A 21,138-nucleotide genomic window follows, 5' to 3' on the forward strand; every position below is an offset into this window, starting at 1 on the left:
TCTTATAAAAAGGAATATCAGAAATGACCACATTTTTAGACGCGATCATAATGCAAAGGCTACAATGACTGAAGGGAGATCGGACATGATGCCAATTTGATATTAAATAAAGGGTAATCGGACATGACGCCATGGATAGACACAACAATAAAACAAGTGCTAAGTGTTGAGTTTTAAAATGAAAATAAAAAAAGTGAAAACATACGATTAACTGATTAAGGTTTTCCCGCATTAGTATTTAACAATTGTAATAAATATCTGCTTGTTATTTGCGAAAGAATACAGTGATAATACGAATACAACTCTATATATTAATCGAAACTTTTAACGCCATAATTCTAAAGTATATTTATTAGCTCTTTTACTTATTTAACAAAATATGTTTATGATAAAATATCAAAATTTCAACAAAATCAAATATTGTAAAGACATTATTTAAGTCTATTTTACAATCTCTATCCATTTTTAAAATGTCACAAAAATATAAAAATACAAGCATTTGATGTTAGGACATGGGGATAATGACTTTTCACTAATATATATGGTCATGTAATTAAAATCCCTTCATGGATTGTTGAGTTACAGACCGGACAGGAAAAAAGCCCTGTTGACCTTTGACCTGCAAGTGTGACTCAGGCCGTCTGGGTTTTGCGTATGACAAGTTGTCTCATCATGGGAAATATTTGTGCCAAGTTATTTTAAAATTCCTTGATGAATGACTAAGTTATGGACCGGACAGGGCAAAAACCCTATTGACTTTTGATCTCCAAGTGTAACCTTGACCTTTGAGCTAGGGTTATGGGTTTTGCGCAAGATTATGGGGAATATTTATGCCAAGCAATATTGTAATCTCTTGATAGATGACAAAGTTCCGGACCGGGCACGAAACAGACCCTGTTCATGCCATGTTAACATTTAACCGCCAAGTGTGACCATGGCCTCATAGCTAGGGGACTGCAAGTTGTTCATGACACATTTTCTTATTATAGGGTACACTTGTGCCAATAATATTAAAATTCATGGATTGTCGAGTTAAAAACCGGAAAGGAAAAAAGCCCTGTTGACCTGCAAGTGTGGCCTTTGAGCTAGGGTCTGGGTTTTGAGCATGACAGTCGTCTCATCATGGTATACATTTGTGCCAAGTTATATAAAAATCCCTTGATGAATGAGTTATGGATTGGAAGCGAAACTGCGGAGTTACGGACGGCCAGACCGACGGACGAAATGAAGGAATGACGTACGGACGGGAAAGTGCAATCCTACAGTCCCCGAATTGAAAACCAGTGGGGGGGATAAAATGATACCATTGTATCTCTCAATTTTGTTACAATTTAAGTATGTTATTTATAGCATATTTGTCTAAGCTTGGATACATCGAGAGGACCTTAGAAAATTTGTTAAGTGATAGCTACATTGGGTATACAGCAGCAGGGTGAATTACAATAAAGTTAGTACAAGTTTAAACTGCAAGTGACACTAGAGATCTTAAGAGACATATCTGTTCACAAGTAGCCATTCTTATTCAAATAAGTTTCAATAGTTACTCAATTGCTTCAACATTCGAAAGCATGATAAGTAATAAAATATATTGAAAGTTTGATAGAAGGAATTATAAACCTTGGATCAAAATTACATTGAATAGAAACTGAAATATCAAATTATTAACTATTTCAAAGCATAGAAAATATATAAATGAAAATATATAAATAAATGAAACTCAAAGGTCAGATTGATTCGGGACAAAAATAACGCAAACCTTTACTATAAATTTACTGAAGTTAAAATACATTTGAGCCTGCCATGAGAATCCCAACATGGTGGCTTTGCGACCAGCATGGATCGAGTCCAGCCTGCGCACCCGCGCAGTCTGGTCAGGATCCATGCTGTTCGCTTTCAAAAACCTATTGGAATTAGAGAAACTGTTAGCGAACAGCATGGATCCTGACCAAAACTATCGGATGTGCAGGCTGGTCTGGATCCATGCTGGTCGCAAACCCACTATGTTTTTTTTCCAGGGCGGCTCATTTTTAAAGCAATGGATTTTTACAAGTCTAAGGCTAAATATCAGATCGCAAGGAACATTAACGACCATTTATTTACTGACACCTAAAATACAAACATTTGAATTGACGAAAGTGCAGTTCGGTTTCGCAGTCAGAACTGATTTTATTCTCTTGTGAAACTGATGATTTTTATTTAATATAATGAAAATATATGATTGGCTTTTACAAAATGGACAAATTTATTGACTGATTCATTTGCCATTGCATAAATGTAGAAATTTAATTTCTTTTCTTATTAATAGATTTTTTTCAACATTCACTGAGCACTATTTTCAACCGGTCGCATCACGTTTAAGAAACTATTTAAATAGGTGTCAAACATATCAAATTAATCTCATTGCACATGGCAAATACATATTTCTAAAAGGTTGATTTCCTTATATGTGATATCTTATTTACCAAAATTACAGACGTCAGAATATAGCCATCTCATTCGCATACAACATGTGGATGTATCCCAAATAGCACAAAGTACGGTAATCGTATGCTCGTACGAGCGTCGCACGGATTTTTTTAACTCGTAGAGGACTCGGGAACTCGGGAAAAACGTTTCACCGACCTCCCGAGTTCTCTATGAGCTCGTAGAGATTTCAAAGTCGGTGGCAGCTTGCAAGAGCCCCGTACGGGAACCGGAAGAGCTCGAACGGGTATAGCACGATGTCCGTTTGGATTTGGAAAACTGCGAGGCTTGCCTATGCTCGCAGGACTATCGCAGGGGACTCACACGGTCAAAGTGCGATGTTTGTACGATATTTAGGAGAATGTGCGATGTCCGCACGGGGCTCGCAAGGCGTTACGGGCTCCGTACGACTTCCTTGGTGATTCAAGGTGGTATAAAAACACAGTACCTACGAACACCTACGAGTATCCTACGTTTGCAGCACGGGACCCGTATGTAATGTGACCAGAAGCTACGATTGTACAGAGACCGTAAGAATTCTAAAATTGGTGGACTCGTACGATTTTTCAAAACCGTACGGACATCGTACGGTTTTGTGACCGAGGCATTACAGAAAGTTTTAGACGATTAATGTACTAATGCATTATTGATATATTGAAAATTTTCACAGCTATAACTATTTAAATCAAAATAAATTTGTAATCATTGAAGACTTAAATAATAAAGTTCCTTTAGCAAATATCTAGTTTTGATAGAACAACGTTAAATTGTACAGGCATTTTTACTGTACATAAGCTGAAATTTCAAAACGTTTCTTTATATATCAAAGGGGAAGTATTTGAAATTCTGATATTCCAGTAAAATGTCCCGGTAATCTGAAAATGGAAAATATTGTAATATTAAGTGCAGACATCAAATGCTGCAATAAATCGTTTATAGAACATAGTCACAAAAAGTGTGTTGTCATCTTGTTTAAAAGCAAGACTGCGAGGGGAAGTCAAGCCATCACGTTTGTCTAAAAGAAGTCTATATTTCTTCAGATCTTTTGACAGTTCATACACACAGTTTAAGAAGAAATCGCATACATAGAGAGTGTCGTCTGCTCCGACTACAAGTCCACGTGGATCTTTTATCTGATCATCTTTAAAAACAGCGTTCGCAGTTCCGTCAATATGTAAACTTGTAACTGAACCCTTTACAAAATCTGTCACAAAGATGGTATTTTGATCTTTACTCAAAGTAAGATGAGAGGGATATTGGAACAAGTCGTTTCCGAATCTGTCTTTTGAGAAAGTATGCAGCAGAACTCCATTTGTATGCATGATCCGGATCTTCCCGCCGCTTTTTGAATTGTGTCCATAAGACACGATAAGACATCCGCGACTATGAACAATCCCTCGACATTGCGCGCCAGCGCTTATTTCATTTTCTTGGCCAAGATCACCTGACTTGGAAGTTGACAGAAACTGGATTTTCCCTGCACTCGGGATTGTGATAGCCATTTGACCCTCATCTTCAACATACGTTAGATCCCACGGTCCATCTTTTAGCAGAACAACAGAAACCAAAAGGCAATCTGACACATTCAGTAACTTTACCGATGTATTCGCATTGTCGGCTATGACCAAATATCCATTTTTATCAAAACAAGATCCGGTTATATCACACGGCAATTTATCATGTTTAGAGGTTACGCCAATTTTTCGACATTCATTGAATCTGTTTTCCCGTGTAAAAGTTACACCATCAGCATTCTCATTTTCACTGTTTTCAAACTTCTCTTGTAATTTCTGGTGAGTTTCCCCCTTGGATTCATTATCATTTGAACAACATTTATTGGACGTCAACGTCATTTTCTGCCATCAATTTAGAAAGAAATGACGTCTAGACATAGCAATGACAATTTCTTTCAAGAATGTAGCACCTTTATATCACAAAGCTGTATTTATTGTGACAACATTTTTCTTGTACTTGTAGATCTTGATCCATAAACATTGCAACTTCGTCTTTTTAATAATTGCCCCTGTTTAAATACCTGAAGTGTTGCATATCCAGTTGTCAAGTAAACGTAAGTAAACCATCAACTATCTGAACATCAACTGTCTGTTTTGGAAAATCAGGCATCATCAACTTTCTCATGCAGTAGTCCCATATCCTATCCGTCAAGCATCACACTTTCCAAAGGAATTGGTGTCAAATGACTGCTTTTGACAAAGAATATATTTTCTTCGAAAATAAAGTTCATTTACTGACCCTTACTTATAGTTCTTTTGCAGACATCTCCATCGATAAAAATAACGTCAGCTTATAACATAAAACATGTTCAAAATAATCTTGTACGATCTGCATTGTTCAGAGACCATCTTAATATACAGTGTCTGGTTATATTTGCTAAAAGTCTTGTCATACCGAGGTGCTTGACCAACCTTGCCCTAGATAAACATCACCTTTAAGTGCAGCATGTTTTATGAAGCAGTTGTAATATACAACTGTCTGGATAGTTAGATAAAAGTGCCAAACTAGGTCAGGTTACAAATCCAATGTATGCCATAAAAAATACTGAAGATAAGAAAAATATGAATTGCGATTAAAATACATTTAAGGCCAAAAAACGAATCATTGGTTTAATTCCTTGACCTGAACAAACGACGAGCTAACAAATATTGTCAACGTTATTGACGCATTCAGGGCAAAACTTTCACAGGTAGGTAGTCATCAGCAATACTTTTTTCTGTCATTCCATAATTAAGAAGTATACAAACCTCTGAAGCCAAACTCTTTTAAGATGGGAAGTTTGATTTGGTTCTCACTTGATCCACTATGAGCTATAAACGATTCAGTGTTGTTATATTTTCTGGTCCTTTGGGATCATTGAGTCCATTCAATAGATGCGTAATAGAGTTCCGCTTAAGTCGGTGCAAGGGGGCATGAGAGGTGTTGCATATTTCATTACCTCTCATGAACAGACTCAATCAAACCGAGACTGCTATTACTCTGCTTGATGACATTCTGTGCTTTTAAAGGATCTTTCTACAGATTTTATTAACTATCTCAACAGCAATCTTTAAGTGCCGTGTGGCGACTGTAAAATGTCTCCCCGTACTTGGATTCAGTGTTATTTTTCTGGTCCTTTGAGATCATGGAATCCATTCAATAGATGCGTAATAGAGTTCCGCTTAAGCCGGTGCAAGGGGGGCGTTAGGGTTGTTGCTAGGGTTAATTACCTCACGTAAACAGACTCAAATAAACCAAGTCTGCTATTACTCTGCTTGATGGCATTCATTGCTTCCAAAGGATCTTTCTACAGACTTTTAAGGAAATAGGGATACCCTTTATTGTTGTAGCAATCTGTAAGAAACGTCCATAATTTCCATTCGTAAAAACGGCAAACATATCCTTTGTATATTTTGTTCAAATTTACTCTGCTTGAGAATGCGTTGTAATCACATGCATTCCTGTCTGTAAATAAATGCTGCATAAGATATTGAAATGGGTTTAGAAAAATTACATACTCGTTATTATTGTTTAGCCGTATTCAAATGACGCGGTCTTGTTGTTCTTCATTGATGGGGTTTTTTTCTTACTAAAAATAGTGGCATAATTTCTAGCTAATAATTTCATAGAATTATGGAATCCGTAACTAGTCAATTTTAGAGCTTCTCCTACACAAGCAACAGCGCGGCGTAAGCGAATCGTTATTTTATTTATTTTTTTTGTTATGCACAAACAGAGAGAAGAACAAAATAGGAATATCATTCTTAGCGTCATACTCTTGAAAATGATTAAAGCAAAATGAACTTGTAAACGCGTTGATAAGTTATTAAACTCTCAAAAGAGACTTGAAATTGTTTAAGAGAGTTGATGGGATTGGTTTTTTACCACTTATCCACGTACATGGGGGGCCCTGGGCACAATGAAAAGTGTTTATTTTGTTGTGATTTATCGGCAGTTTGGGAATATGTTTAAAAATACATGTTTGGGGTCATAATCGTTTCCCAAATTTTATTAGATAGTATGACTAAAGGTTTGTAAAATTATATTTCTGAAAATGATGAAAAAGAACACTTTTCAATACTCACTGGTTAAGAAACCAAAGGGCCAAAAAATTCATTGCACCTCGTTTCCGTTTCTCTCCCAAATGTGAGTACTGTAAAAGTGACCAGTGATACAAACTTGCTGAAATGGTATAATTTTTTTCAAGGGATCCTAATAAACAAGCAAAAAATATTGTGCAGAAGGGAGTAAACAGATACAAAGTGACGCTTTTGAGATAAAGAGGGAAAACATTTCTTTCTTTTCACCAATATTCACACTTATATTCACTCATTTCATTTTTTTCAGTGTGATATATCCATTTTGTGTCAAACTTGATGAAAATGAACATGCTGAAAAATTTCACCCAAACTTTTGGCGAGTAGCTTTACGCCATATTTAATTCGAATAACTTCTAAGTACCTTCAACAAATGTTTTTGTGCCCCTTGTTTTAGTGGGCAGTCACTAAGATTTACCCTTGTCCGTTCGAATTTATGTCGTGTATACTTCAAAAGGTATTTGACCTAGAGTCTTCTTGCACATTACAGGATTGTTATTCAGTATGTGAAGTTGTAAACTTTGGGTTTTATGTGGAATTAAACTCAGTAAGAGGGTTATGACCCCTGATTTAGTCAGAACTTACATAAAGGAGATAGAATTTTGTGTTGCACATATCTTGAAACGTAGCTAGAAACATCATAGGAATGTTATTTAGCATGGTAAGATGTACAACCGTTGTTTTGTTGTTTAGCCAGACCAGAGTAATGTCCCTTGACTTAGTTAAAAGAAAGCTTAAATGTTTATGTCGCACATATCTCAAGAATCATGGCCCCTTTACTTTTTCAAGACTATGTATAAAGGGTATGAAAGTGTTTTCGCACGTATATCAAAAAGTATTTCAACTTCATAGGAATATGATGAAGCTTGAGGAGTTGTACATAAATGTTTATTATATAGTTTACACGCCTTCCATACCACTACCACTCTCCACCATCTTTTTTTCCCACCCCACCACAAAGAATATTTTTTCTTCTCTTTCATTTGTTTTATTAATTACTGTGTTCTTGATGTTTTGAAGTGTCTTTGCATGCACCAATTTAATATGAAAGTTTATTTACTCTTGATTAGAACTAGGAAATATGATGATAAAGTGACAGCAAGTAGCGGCACCCGTGTCCAATGGACCCCACCTTTAGTTCAGCTTTACATTTATTTTTTTTTTATCTTTTTTATTTTTTTTTTTTTTGTCAGTCTTGTTAGGTTTAAGTCACAGCGAACAAATTTTAGTTCATATGGCAACTTTCCAGCTTTTTCATGGTGGGGGAAGACCCCCGGTGCTCCTCCGGGCCTTTTGTCATCACGGCGGCAACTGGGTAGAACCACCCCTTCCATAAGCCCGCTGGATAGCTTCCTCACATGAAGAATTCTAAATCCTAAGTAAGTCTCGAACCAACATTGGTGAGAGTACATGTTTAATATAGGGAAGGTGACACGGTAATATAAAGATAAGTTTACAAAGTATTATTGGGAACGAACCCAGATTGAGCAGGAGAAACAAGGTTTGTTGCCGGGGCCTCATGGGATGAACTCAGAGGATCTCAAGTTGCACCACCGCTTCCTTCGACAATGGAGACCACTTATAATTACGCAACTTGATAATGTAGTCTTTTTACAAGATTCACACAATGTCAAATATACATATTTATTTATTTGTTCATGCTTCCTTTTAATGAAAAGATCACAAGTAAATGTAAAGACAGTGAAAACGACACTGTCGAATTAATATAATCCCTACATTCTTCAAGTTTATATTGTAACGTTGATTAATGCGTTTCTTTTGCATAAATTGACATATGAGCCGCGCCATGAGAAACCCAACATAGTGGCTTTGCGACCAGCATGGATCCAGACCAGCCTGCGCATCCGCGCAGCCTGGTCAGGATCCATGCTGTTCGCTAACAGTTTCTCTAATTGCAATAGGCTTTAAAAGCGAACAGCATGGATCCTGACCAGACTGCGCGAATGCGCAGGCTGATCTGGATCCATGCTGGTCGCAAAGCCACTATGTTGGTTTTCTCATGGCGCGGCTCATATCGTAATCTTTGTCAGATCAATTGAAATGAAGTTTCGTTTTATTTATCAAAAAAGGAATTTCTTGCTGAACAACAGATAAACTCTTCCTTTACAATAAAAACTCCTGAACATAGCAACACAGGTGTTATAATGCATTTAGGATTGATGGATTTGGAATGTTTACGTTATGCAGTTTCGTTTTTGTTATCTCTTTTAACTTAATTAAAACCCATTCGTGCCTAGAGTTCATTAAATATATATTCATTTTCAAGCATCTACACTCCAAACTAGACGACAAGAACAAATTCGTCTGCTCCGGATTTAAATTCATAGCTTTTTGCAACAGAATCCTGCAAAACACCCCTATTTAAAGTAATATACTTGTCCAAATTGAAAGCTGGAAGATCCCATTATAAAACTTTAGGTATAAATGAGGTAATTAGATACAGTAACAAGGTTATGTATGCTGAGAAAAAGTTTGAAAATGAATGTCTCCTGAAGACTTATGAAAATGACGTTAACTCCGTCTTTAAATTACTTAGAGAGTGTTTGATTAGATTAAAAGATATTCACAATCATACATAAACCGCTGTATGGTTAAGTCCGTTTAATGGCGGCTTCATTTTAGTTTTTTTTATCTTTGTTCTTGTTTTGTGCTGTATATGATAAGCTGAATTGCAATAAATGCAACTAAAGACAGCACAAATATGCTTTCACTTGTTCTAGAAGTGACATATGCTAAGCAGATAGCAGATACTGAATCATACTTTCAAATGATACATGCTCTGAAAATCGTCTCTCAAATATCTGAGGAGATTTGAGGCCGGCGACCTTAACCATGCAGCCATTTTAAGGCCCTGTTATATAGATGACGTAGTAAAAAAACTACATGTTCAAACATATAAAGTTACCAACAATAAACAAGTTGGACAAGAGGCTTTAACAACACATGATTTTATGACGGAAATGTGGTTACTTAATATAAACTAGGTAGTGTTCATTGCAGTGACAAAGAAAATAAAAACACCAATGATACAAACTAACATGAATGACATATTATGGCAATGGTTTCCACACTAAAAATGAAGGTATCATATCAAAATATGAAATTAACACCCAAAGCAATGCATCCAGTAAATGTAAAAATGTTAGTATTTATTTTCCATGCAATGCTTATGATATTTCCCTTTGTTTGTTAGTTTGTGCATTCCTCTTTTTACCTCAGCCACGTTTTTCTTTTCTGTCTGAACCTCTTGAAGAATTGCAGCAACATCTTTTTTCTCCGCTTGTACTTCTCTCAATATAGCTAACATATCATCATGCAATGCTTGTGTGTTTCTATCCATCTCTTCTTTGAGTTCTTCTTTCAGTTCTTCCTTTATCGTTTGTTCTTGTGCCATAAGAACCGCATTAACGTCTTCGCGCTTTTTGGCTTTTGCTTCAGTCTCGTGTAGTTGTAACTTTAAATTGTCTATTTCCCTCTTCAAACCAGCCATGTCAATCTCACGAAGGTTTCCTTTCGACAACAGTCTTTCCTTTTCAAACTTTAATCGGTCGACGTTTCCCTGCATATCGTTAATTTGCTCTTGTAGATTATGGATATCTTTGTCTTTGGACTCTATAGTATGCTTATGATCTTGTCGAGCTTTTTCCAATGCCAGATGCATGACTTCGAGTTTTCTGTTAACGTTTGCAAGTTCATTATGAAGATAATCAACATCAGATAAATTATCGTCAGTTTCATCATCGTTTCCTTCTGCAGATACACTTGTAACTTTTTCTTCAGTCTCACTCTCAGCAGATGCCATAACGAGTAATTATTTTACGTTTCCTACAAATATAGATGTAGTATGAATGAAATTCAAATTTTGAAATAACATACATTGATAATTTATCATTCGCCGGTAGAAATTCTGAATAAAACCTGAAGTATGTTTTCAATACAGTGTGTTAGAAAAGAAAATACATTGCATAAGTTTTGATACTGGTATAGGCTTTAAAATCCTTCATCCTCGCAAAATGCATAAAAAATGTGAATCGTTTTACTTGCTCTCTCCATATTTTGACACATTGCCTTTGCTAGGGGTGTCATTGAGTGTTTTAAACTTATGACCAGGCTCGGTCAAACTGAGTCTGCTATCATTTTGTTTTTGTTGCACTTTGTCACTTCCATAAAAATTTCTTACGGATTTAATTTATGATATTCAATAAACATTAAACTTAAAGCAAAAATAATCCTGTTTCATGTGACGCATTAAATATCTTTTTAGTTTCAAATTAAAAAAAAATGTCATAGGTTCTTAGTTTTAAAATAAATAAATAAATAAATAAATAAAAGTTGTATTTTGTCTACTTTGATATTTAAATAAATAAATAAAAGTTGTATTTTGTCTACTTTGATGCGTACTGTGGGAACAATCCTGTTTATCTCCTAGACAGCGATCCTATGAAAATGCGATAATTTAACATTGATAATATTTTTTTGTTATTCTAGAAATCTAAACAGATAGAAATGCTTTCTTATAGATGATTACATTATCTAAACAGCTTGACACGAATTAAATTGACAGGATTGTCATTGTCACAAATTGAATAGAGCAATTTATATTACTTACCTTAGTGAATAGAAATACCAAAATAGGGGTACAGAGAAATATTGATCAAATTGCTTCATTGGCCAGGATATAGCCCTGATTACAGAGAACTATTGATAAAGATTGTTTCATCGATCAGGAAGTGCGAATTGTGCGACTTATAGATGTATTATGATTGGTGCGTTACCAAAAAAAATAAATCAAATGTAACACGAGGCACGCGTGACGTGCAGCACAATATATGTGATAAAAATCAGTGCTGAATTAAAATATAATATTAATTTTCTTTTGTCTGCGATAAACATTACGTTAAATGCTGTTACATATTTTACATATAAACAGACTACGCTGTATATTCTACTGATGTATGCACGACATTCACATGCAAATTATAGATCAACACAGCATAATTCTTTAAACCTTACCCTGCTTAATTTCTATGAAGAACTTGTTTATCTTTGGGCAGTACCATTAACTGTTAAAATGGGTGCTTACCAAAATGATACTGACGGAAAGACGAACAGTGTGTTGATAAAACACTGGTCGCAAAGACAAAATCAGTTGTGTCCAATTGTGTCCAGCATACATTCTTGTAGTAGGTTACACAGGTTTTATGTGATATTGTAATTATATGGTATTAAATGCATCAACTGGTTACAATGTAACACTGTTGTATATGTACATTCGACTTATACTTACAACTTTTGCTTTTCTCATGCCTGTACTAACTGTACTATGGCGATGGATATTGCGTTAAGAAATTAATCTTCAATCTTGAATCTGTGAACTGACTGTTCAGAACGTTTCGTTGATAATTATTGTCCTGGTAGTGACTGCAATTTAACCTCAACACCATGTTCCAACGCCTAAACGTATCTAAGATTCAGACATGTTGACTTCGAACAACTGGCATGTCATTTCGGAGCGAACTGTTTGCTGATGTTAGAACTCGTGGCCTAGTCGACTTAGATTTTTTTTTATTTTCTTGTTCGTTTATTGCTCTTGTTGTTGTTATAATTATTATTATTATTATTAATATTATTATTATTATTATTATTATATGTACACAACACTCATGTATATATAACACGTTCAAAAGTGAATGCCATTGCATCAAATACAATAAAATGTTTACTTTCAAATGATTGGCCCATATGATTCTTAATTCAGTTAGCTATAGTAGTTCAGTTTATATATGTATATTATTATTTTGATACTCCTGCAATGCTAGAGAATGAGAGTATTACAGCAAAGCGGTACATACTTCGTGTCATATCAGAACGAAGAACTAAGAAGACGATTAAAAGAAAGCTTGATAAATATCTTCTTTTTTTTGTGTAAAATTCCTTGTTTAAAATATATTGTGACGACTATAAATTTTTAAGAATGGGAATGGTAATTGTCACTAGAAAAGTGCAAGAAGTCTTTGACCTCAGTTAAACGCGGTCTAAACATCGACCTTTTACAAAAGTTTATTTCTCTTTGTCCAACTGTAAAAATAATTAACGGAAAAAGTAGGCCTTCCCATTCATAAAAGTCTCTGGCCTTGTCTTGAAATTTTGACCTTCGGGATAGAGGATAGTCTTGTGTACTTATAAATACTGACCATTTTTGTTTTCAAACTTTTTTCGTAACCTTATTCTTCGAACGTAAATGGCTAAATGCCTTATTTCAAACTTGAAAAAGTGTTCATATAAAGTCTTTTTGAATGTTCCAAGGCCAGCAAGACTTGCGTTTATGGCAATAATTAAGTCAGATACGAAAAGTATGTATACAATGATCAAAGGTTCAATTGTGCACAAGTTGACGGCAAACGTTGATGGTACCATAAATATTGTTTTTACACAAGGGTTTATGTCGTTACGAAGTTTCTTTATAACTTGTTGTAACTAAGCAATTTAAGGTACTTTGTTTCATTTTTCAAATTAATGATTCAGCCGCTATATGTGAAACATCCCCTAAGAGTGTTTTCAAAGTGTCGCTGTCGGATTGAAAAGCTCTCAGACACGTAAACCAGCACTCAAATGCGATAAGCGTTATACATATTTGTACAGCATATGTTTACCAAGCATACCCATATCGGAAAGACATCCGTAACAGGTCGAATATCGGCAGATATAGGTCCGACAACGTTGCGATGTCTGTCCGACATGAAACAAGAGAAAGAACTGCCGACTAGACTAGACCGATATGACAGAAAAATCGATATTTATAAGGGAAGACACTAGATATATGTTTAGTTTAGTTTAGTTTAGTTGTTTTTCGAGGCTCATTTAGAGCATTTGACGTAACAAAGAAATGCAACATAAATAACATAACATAATAATACAAAATATTGATGATCGACAATAAGATGATTCTATTTAATGGAGAATGAGACATAATAAATATATTTTACTGTAATTATTTAAATGTGGACATTATGTTTTTACAGATTATTGCTAATTTCAACAAGGCCGATTTATCACCACTGTTCATTTAACTGACAATATTTAATAGTATTAAGATTTGTATAATAATACTGATCAACATATTTCTTTCATGCATTAGAAAAATATTTCATCTCCTAAAACATTAACAGAGCAACGAGTGCTCTTAGAGTCTTTTCAGTGTTAAAAAATCTGCCATTTTCAATAAGCAACGAATTTATGATTGACACATCTAAATTTACATAAAACATTAGCAAGATCAGGAGATAAAACATTAAAATAATTTTCAAGTACAAATTCTTTTTTATACACGCGATAATTCAGGCATTTACTAATACGATCTACTGTACTGAACCAGTTTTGAATAAACTGATCACGAAGACGAGATATAACAACTACGGTGTTCCGTTTGGACAATCGTGACTTTTTATTTAATACTAAACCGCGATGCATGATGGTACGATGACGAAAACGCGATGGCACGATGACACGATGGTGAAACAACGATGGTACGATGGTGAAAACGCGAAGGTACGATGATGAAATCGCGATGGTACGATGGTGAAATGTCGATGTAATATTGCGTTTTCATCATCGTACCATCGCGTTTTCACCATCGTATCATCGTACCATTGCGTTTTCATCATCGTACCATCGCGTTTTCACCATCGTGTCATCGCGTTTTCATCATCGTACCATTGCATTTTCACCATCGTACCATCGCGTCATCACCATCGTACCATCGCATTTTCACCATCGTACCATCGCCTTCCGGTGGTCATGCGCAGTCGTACAGCATATGTGTCAGGCTTGATACAATCTCATTTTCACATTGTACTATGTACCTTCTACATCCTAACAAGAATAAGCTGAGTTTCAATAATACCATGTGACTGTTACACCAAGCTTTTTATTTACTTCCATGCATACATAAAATACAAAGGACGTGGCCTTGAAAATTTTACAGTTTTAATGAACTGAGCACTGAACATTTTGTAAAACATTTTGCAAAACAGCAGAATCTAAATGGTAAATTTCTTCTCACAAAATATATTGAGATATATTCATCTATTGTTGACAAAAATACAAGTGTTCGGGACTACGCATTTCTAACCGGAAGGCGATGGTACGATGGTGAAAACGCGATGGTACGATGGTGAAACCACGATGGTACGATGATGATAACGCGATGGCACGATGGTGAAAACATGATGGTACGATGGTGAAAACGCGATGGTACGATGGTGAAACCACGATGGTACGATGATGATAACGCGATGGCACGATGGTGAAAACGCGATTGTACGATGGTGAAAACGCGATGGTACGATGATGAAAACGCGATGGCTTGATGGTGCGATGGTGAAAATGCGATGGTACGATGATGAAAACGCGATATTACATCAACATTTCACCATCATACCATCGCACCATCGCGATTTCATCATCGTGCCATCGCGTTTTCACCATCGTACCATCGTTGTTTCATCATCGTGCCATCGCGCCATCGCGTTTTCGTCATCGTACCATCGTGCATCGTGGTTAAGTATTAAACAAAAAGTCACGATTGTCCAAACGGAACACCGTAAACAACACTTTTGAACACATTAGCAGGAGCAATACCATTTTGATCTAACCGGAAAGTTGATAAGTACGAAAGTTGCTGCAAGATGCAGCAAAATGAAACTCTGCGCCGAACAAAGCAGTGTACGTAGTACTGATAGAACAGGAGATGATATAACGATACTGGTGTCTTTGTTGTAGACACTAGGCAAGCAGACAGTCTGATGGGGTTTCATGAATGTTGGAGAAAAAACATTGCTTTTGTAGTGTGAGCAGGATTTTTATTGTTGTATTTAGTCATGACCCATATGCTGAATTTGCCTCTAAGTTTCGGTACATGGAATTAAATGTATTGCATACACAATTAAGGTTGTGCTTAAATTTAGCCTTACGTAGTTGTTCATCCGAAATGACTGAGTTTCAAACTTAGCTCAGATGTTATAACGACCATTATTCTGATAAAATTTAATGTTTATAATCAGGAATGTTGGCTCTACTTGATACTTTCAAGTTACTGATGAAGAAGGATCGGCTAAGATACATGTACAATGAATGAAACACAACAAACACCATTTTATCCCGCCCAGGCGCGTGAAGGTAACATTTCAAAAGGAACAAGAAAATCATAATCCAAGTGTTTTATGTTGAGGATTACGTTGGTGTATTTACTTAGAGAGTATTGTTGTTGTTTTCCTCACCTCCTCCTTTGGAGAACAGCTTCGATCTGTATACGCAGTGCACATGAATATTGACTAAACAGTTCACTACTATAAACACCATTACCACAATATATAGTCATATACTGATCAACTGGTATTTTGGAAGGACAAGCAGTCAATGCCGGTTGTGCAATCAGCCACCTCTCAAGAAAGATCATTGTTCTGATATTGCTATAAAAGTAATTTAAGCCTGTAAGAAACCTACATTGAGATAATAGAGCAAGGATACTTTCAAATGCAAGCCACCTTCGTTCAAAGGCAAGTTTTAGCCTTATTGTTAGGTGACATTTGTAAAACGTTTGCCTATAATTATGCATATCAAACATTAAACACATAAATTCTTAACTTAAAAAAATCAAAGCATAAAACTAAAAATATAAGACACTCTTTATTCCATACATACGTACTGTGTAATATGTTTGGTTTTGATTAAATATGCAAGATAAAAATTGTGGCGTAAGAACTGTGTGTTGCGAAGAGAGACATTAAATTGAATAATTAAAATAATAAGGAGTTGAATTCAGTTTGAAGTGGTTTATTTAATGAAGTGAAGCTTTCGTTTATATCAGTAAACACACTATTTTCTTTATCTTTTTCAATATAGCGATATAGTTCTTTATGGATCTATAAGTATCTGAAAAAAGTGTTGAAAAAATGTTATTTGATAAATGGATTTTATATTAAATAAGGTCAAATGGAAATAACTAACAGGGCCTTTGATTGGTTGAAAAAGAATATGGTATTCCGAGACAAATATTTAAGATGTAAAGTGGTCTCTCACTGGTGAAATATCTGTTGAATATGTTTGAAAACTGTTTTATTTCTTAAATTGAAGTTCTAAGCCATGATTAATGGAAAAAAAAAAATATTTGAAGGTGTATTTTGTTAGAAAATTTTGCTTGTTTTGGTGATATAGTATTTTCATGAAATGTAAACAAAAATTAACTGCCGGACTGGGGGTTACTGACTTGCGGGCGAAAAAAGTGCACAAAAATGATGGTCAACATGTATATTTCTGGCTGTTTTCTTTTAGGTCTTGAGTAGTTCTTTCACCCTGGGTAGGTGGCATCAAAAGTTTAAATGTTAGGAAAGGGCTATAACCCAAAACATTACAATGTAAGTCTATGGGAAAACTGTTAGTTCTCTTTGACCTAAAGAAGAGTCGTATTTAGTGGTGTTAAACCTTTAACCTATGGACCTGGCACATGCGCGAAGTATTGTCAATCTGGAATTCCCGCCGGTGGCATTAAATCAAACTACTTTTAGCAGTCACGAAACAGTTCAATATTATTGGTGCAGGTAACAAAACTTAAAACTAATATTGTTTTAGTGATTCTGACTCTTAGTTTTGTCATAGATCTAAAATTTTATGTTGCTACCTATTTTAACTTTCGATTTCCATCGAAATAATGATTTCTACTTTCGTTTTGAAAAATGCAGTAGCGAAAGGAATTGTTGTTGAAACAATGCTAAATGTACCCAGCTAATCAATGGGTAGATGCATTTTCCGGCTCATGGCCATGGTTCTTGTAGTATACCTAGGGGTATAACAGTGACATATTCTTTCTTGTCTGCCATGGTGCCAGTGGTTTGGAAGTGCATTTAAGGGGACGCATACTTTGAAATTAGAAAAAAGTGGGTGGGGTATTATAAAATTTACCTGCAAAAAAGTACAAGGTTTTGGTAAATGAAATGAATACTGTTTCAACTGTTATAAGTACACAAAGGATTGCTCACTAAAATAAAAATGAGAAAAACTGAAACAAGAAAGTTATTGTTGAATTACATAAGACTTCTTGTGTACATTCAAAGTCAACAATTAAGACTTTTTGGTGCGAAAATAATAGTGCTTCACTTTGTCCAAACATTTATCAATGTCCTACAGATTCTAATTTAAAGAAAGAATGTGAAATAAGTTCACTGTCTTGCTTTTCATTTCGCATATGTGAGCTAAAACACATTATTTAGTTTGTTTACAAAGTAGTGCATAAGAAAAGATACGGTGGTCAAGGAATGCCACATTACAAAACTAAAAGAGTATATTCCCCTTAATACATTAAACATTTATTGTTACAGAAGTCTAGTGGCTTACAATAAAGGCCTAGAAATGTTGCCATTATTAATTTTTAACTTGGTATTCATGAACTACAATGCACTTAAATATCAAAACACATTCAACAAACTTTTGAATTGTATTGTCTTAAAAATCCCAAAAATAAGGTATGAAATTTGGTTGAGAGGTCCAATCAATGTGTATATGTGCAAAAGCAACATTCTAATCTTGTTCACAAAAGTTACTAATAAACAGCAGGAATGTCAATGATAAAAACTGGACGAATATACAGTTATCCTCACTTTAATGTCATTTATAATTTGTCTTTGAATTCTCCACCATACTTTTCATAATTCTGTTTGCACGAGTTGCACGAGAATGCTGTCATTCACGTAAAAAAACGGGGTCAAATAAGTTGTAAATGCAATATCATCTAAACGTAATTAATGGATTATGCAGTTCAAGATAAACTTTATCTCATAACGTAACGAACATGTATAATGTTGTAACAACAACTTTACTTACACTGATTTAAGTAGCAGTCGGTTTATAAGTGACTTTATTGATTCATTTTGTGTTTTGTTATTGTTGTCAAAAAGTATAACGGAAGTGCCTCACAACTGAAGCGGAAACCAGTTTGATGCGCAAAGTAGTCCACTGTAAGTAATATTATTTGACAAATGTCCACATAATTAATAATTTTCTAATATTAAAGACAAATATCTGAATAGGATTCATTATTTGATAAGAAATTATAATCATCGACATGTTTTTTTAAAAATCGTACACGTGCTGACACCTAAGTTGTCTCCCGTTGTTTATTAGAGTTACCTTTCGTCCGGCGCAGTAATACATTTGCAGTGAATCGCCGAGAAGTCGTGGGAAAATTAAAAACCATGTAAACAAACTAAAATTAACCACCTTTTCAAGATGAATTTCAAGTGATCGACATTATGCATTTAACCCGCCTGACCTGTGTAGCATCTTAGATATCTGTTCTAAGGTGTTCATTGTGTAGAATGTCATGTTATGCCCTTGCAATGCTAATCCCACTCTGATTTTTTTGTTTACATTTTTTTATCAATGACAAATATGGCGTCCATCCCGAGATGAACAGACGTGGCGTTAAATTTTTACATGTTTAAGCAAACCTGGTGTGTTAGAAAGAAAATCTTATCCCTTCAACATTATTTGGAACACTGTTATTGTAAAAAACCTGTTTTTTCCTTATACAAAAGCTTAATATTTTGTGTTGAATGTACTTTCACAAAGACCTCTGTTTTCCTATTACATTCATAGTACCACATCCTTATCCACAAAATACTGAATATTACAGGTGTCCATCAGTATTATATCAGTTTAGGAATATGTTTTTTATTTTCCCACCATCGATTTCTTGAATATGCACCCCTTCCGCATTGCTATATGAACTGTGAATGTAGCAATATGCGTCCCCTTAAATTTTAATTGACAAGCATTCATGTGTCAAACTACTACGCATTTTGTATGATCATCAGTATCAGTTCTACTGGTCATCTTACCTATAATATTAGAAGTAAAAAAGTTAAATCAAAAATAAATTTTAGAAAATTAAACAAAAGTCATGATCATTAATAATACAGTGGGGTTTTCTGAATCACAACACTTTTTATGACTCACTTTGAAGGGAGAGGTATTGTTTTGCTGATATCGGTCGGTCTGTCAGTCGGTTGGTCGGTCGGTCCATAGACCAATCAGTTTCCGGATGATGACTCGAGAAAGCTTGGGCCTAAGGTCATGAAAGTTAATAGGGAGGTTGGTCATGACCAGCAGATGACCCCTATTGATTTTGAGATCATTAGGTCAGAAGTCAAGGTTATGTACAGTGACCCGGAACAGTTAAACCATTTCAGGATGATAACTTAAGAACGCTTGGGCCTAAGATCACGAAACTTAATAGGGAGGTTTATCATGACCAGCAGATGACCTCTATTGATTTTGAGATCAGTAGGTCAAAGATCAAGGTCACAGTGACCCAGATTAACAGTTAAACCGTTTCCAGACGATAACTTGAGAACGCTTGGGCCTAAGATCACGAACTTTATAGGGAGGTTGATCATGACAAGCAGATGATCTCTACTGATTTTGAGATAAGAATGTCAAGGTCACGGTGACTGGGACCAGTTAAAATGTTTCTGGATGATAACTTGAGAATGCTTGGGCCTAGGATCACGAAACTTAATTGGGAGATTGATCATGAGGATACCCTCCCCCAACACTCTCTCCCTGCTTGACGCTTCGCGACTCACAAGTGCCCTTTCATCCAGTAGCACCCTGCCCTTTTCAAATCCTGGCTGGAACACTGATGACCAACAGATGACCCCTGTTGATTTTGAGATCAGTATGTCAAAGGTCAAGGTCACATTGACCCAGAACAGTAGAACTTATTTTTCCAAATAACTAGAGAGTGCTTTGGTCTAAGATCACATTTGATACGGAAGTCACTTACAACTGGTAAATGACCCATAATTATTGATTTGTGAGGTCAGTACATCATACTTCCAGTGCACAGTGACTGAATAATTTCTGTTCCTTGTGCAGTTACTGAATACATCAAGGGGGGTGGGGGGGGGGCATTTTGTATTCTACGAGCCCTTGTTTTCTGTTATATTTGGAATCACAATACTTTTTTTCTGTTCTTTTCTATAGTCAGACTGACAGTGCAATACTTTTAGTAGTGGTTCATCATTGTATTCGTAATGTGTGTCTGCATAACACGTTTATATATATGTCAGTCCAGATATTGAGTAAAAAGCACTTCATCATCATTAGCCCTTACCCAGCTTTTCTATAGTGAACTTGTCCATCTTTCAATTTGGACAGTAACATTGACTATTAAAAGGGATGCTTTAATACCAAAAAGATACTGACTTGAATGGTAAACAGTGCAGATCTTGATCAGACTGCATAAATGTGCAGGCTGATCAAGATCTACACTGGTTGCAAAGGCAGAATCAATCATGCCCAGCATGATAAGGGTTAGTAATAGTAATACACACCAGTAACTGGCTGTTTCCTCATGAAAGCTTGCATTGCCCAGATCAGTTTATCAAATGCCAAGCCACTTATTAAGCATGTTTAGTAAAGTGTCTGTATGAGTAAGCAAGATCTCATTTCCTTATCAGGAGGTTTAGTCAGACTTATATTTACGTTTTTGTGAGATTTCCAGGGA

The 21,138-nt window shown here is 35.4% G+C and overlaps 2 protein-coding genes across 3 annotated transcripts in view; one reads left to right on the top strand and one right to left on the bottom strand.

Annotated features, from left to right (window-relative positions):
• Positions 1–8,572: 8,572 nt before the first annotated feature.
• LOC123559144 (uncharacterized protein PF3D7_1120000-like) lies at positions 8,573–11,132 on the bottom strand. The gene is made up of 2 exons (XM_045350964.2): positions 10,977–11,132; positions 8,573–10,400 (listed from the first exon to the last, which is right to left on the bottom strand). The coding sequence occupies exon 2, from the start codon at positions 10,375–10,377 to the stop codon at positions 9,718–9,720; it is 660 nt and encodes a 219-aa protein (XP_045206899.2). The 5' UTR covers positions 10,378–10,400; positions 10,977–11,132; the 3' UTR covers positions 8,573–9,717.
• Positions 11,133–17,051: 5,919 nt separating this feature from the next.
• Positions 17,052–21,138, top strand: part of LOC123557665 (uncharacterized) — a 39,023-nt gene continuing 34,936 nt past the window's right edge. For both annotated transcript variants that reach the window (XM_053544024.1, XM_053544025.1), the window contains exon 1: positions 17,052–17,173. In XM_053544024.1, coding sequence (XP_053399999.1) covers positions 17,067–17,173 — 107 coding nt within the window. In that variant the 5' untranslated portion in view covers positions 17,052–17,066. The remainder of the gene's footprint in view (positions 17,174–21,138) is intronic.

Source organism: Mercenaria mercenaria, chromosome 5 (assembly GCF_021730395.1).
Source record: "Mercenaria mercenaria strain notata chromosome 5, MADL_Memer_1, whole genome shotgun sequence".
Lineage (NCBI taxonomy): Eukaryota > Metazoa > Mollusca > Bivalvia > Venerida > Veneridae > Mercenaria > Mercenaria mercenaria.

What these genes read in the sequence shown, in the direction of transcription:
- LOC123559144 (XM_045350964.2), bottom strand. Translation starts at nt 10,377, where the DNA reads ATGGCATCTGCTGAGAGTGAGACTGAAGAAAAAGTTACAAGTGTATCT.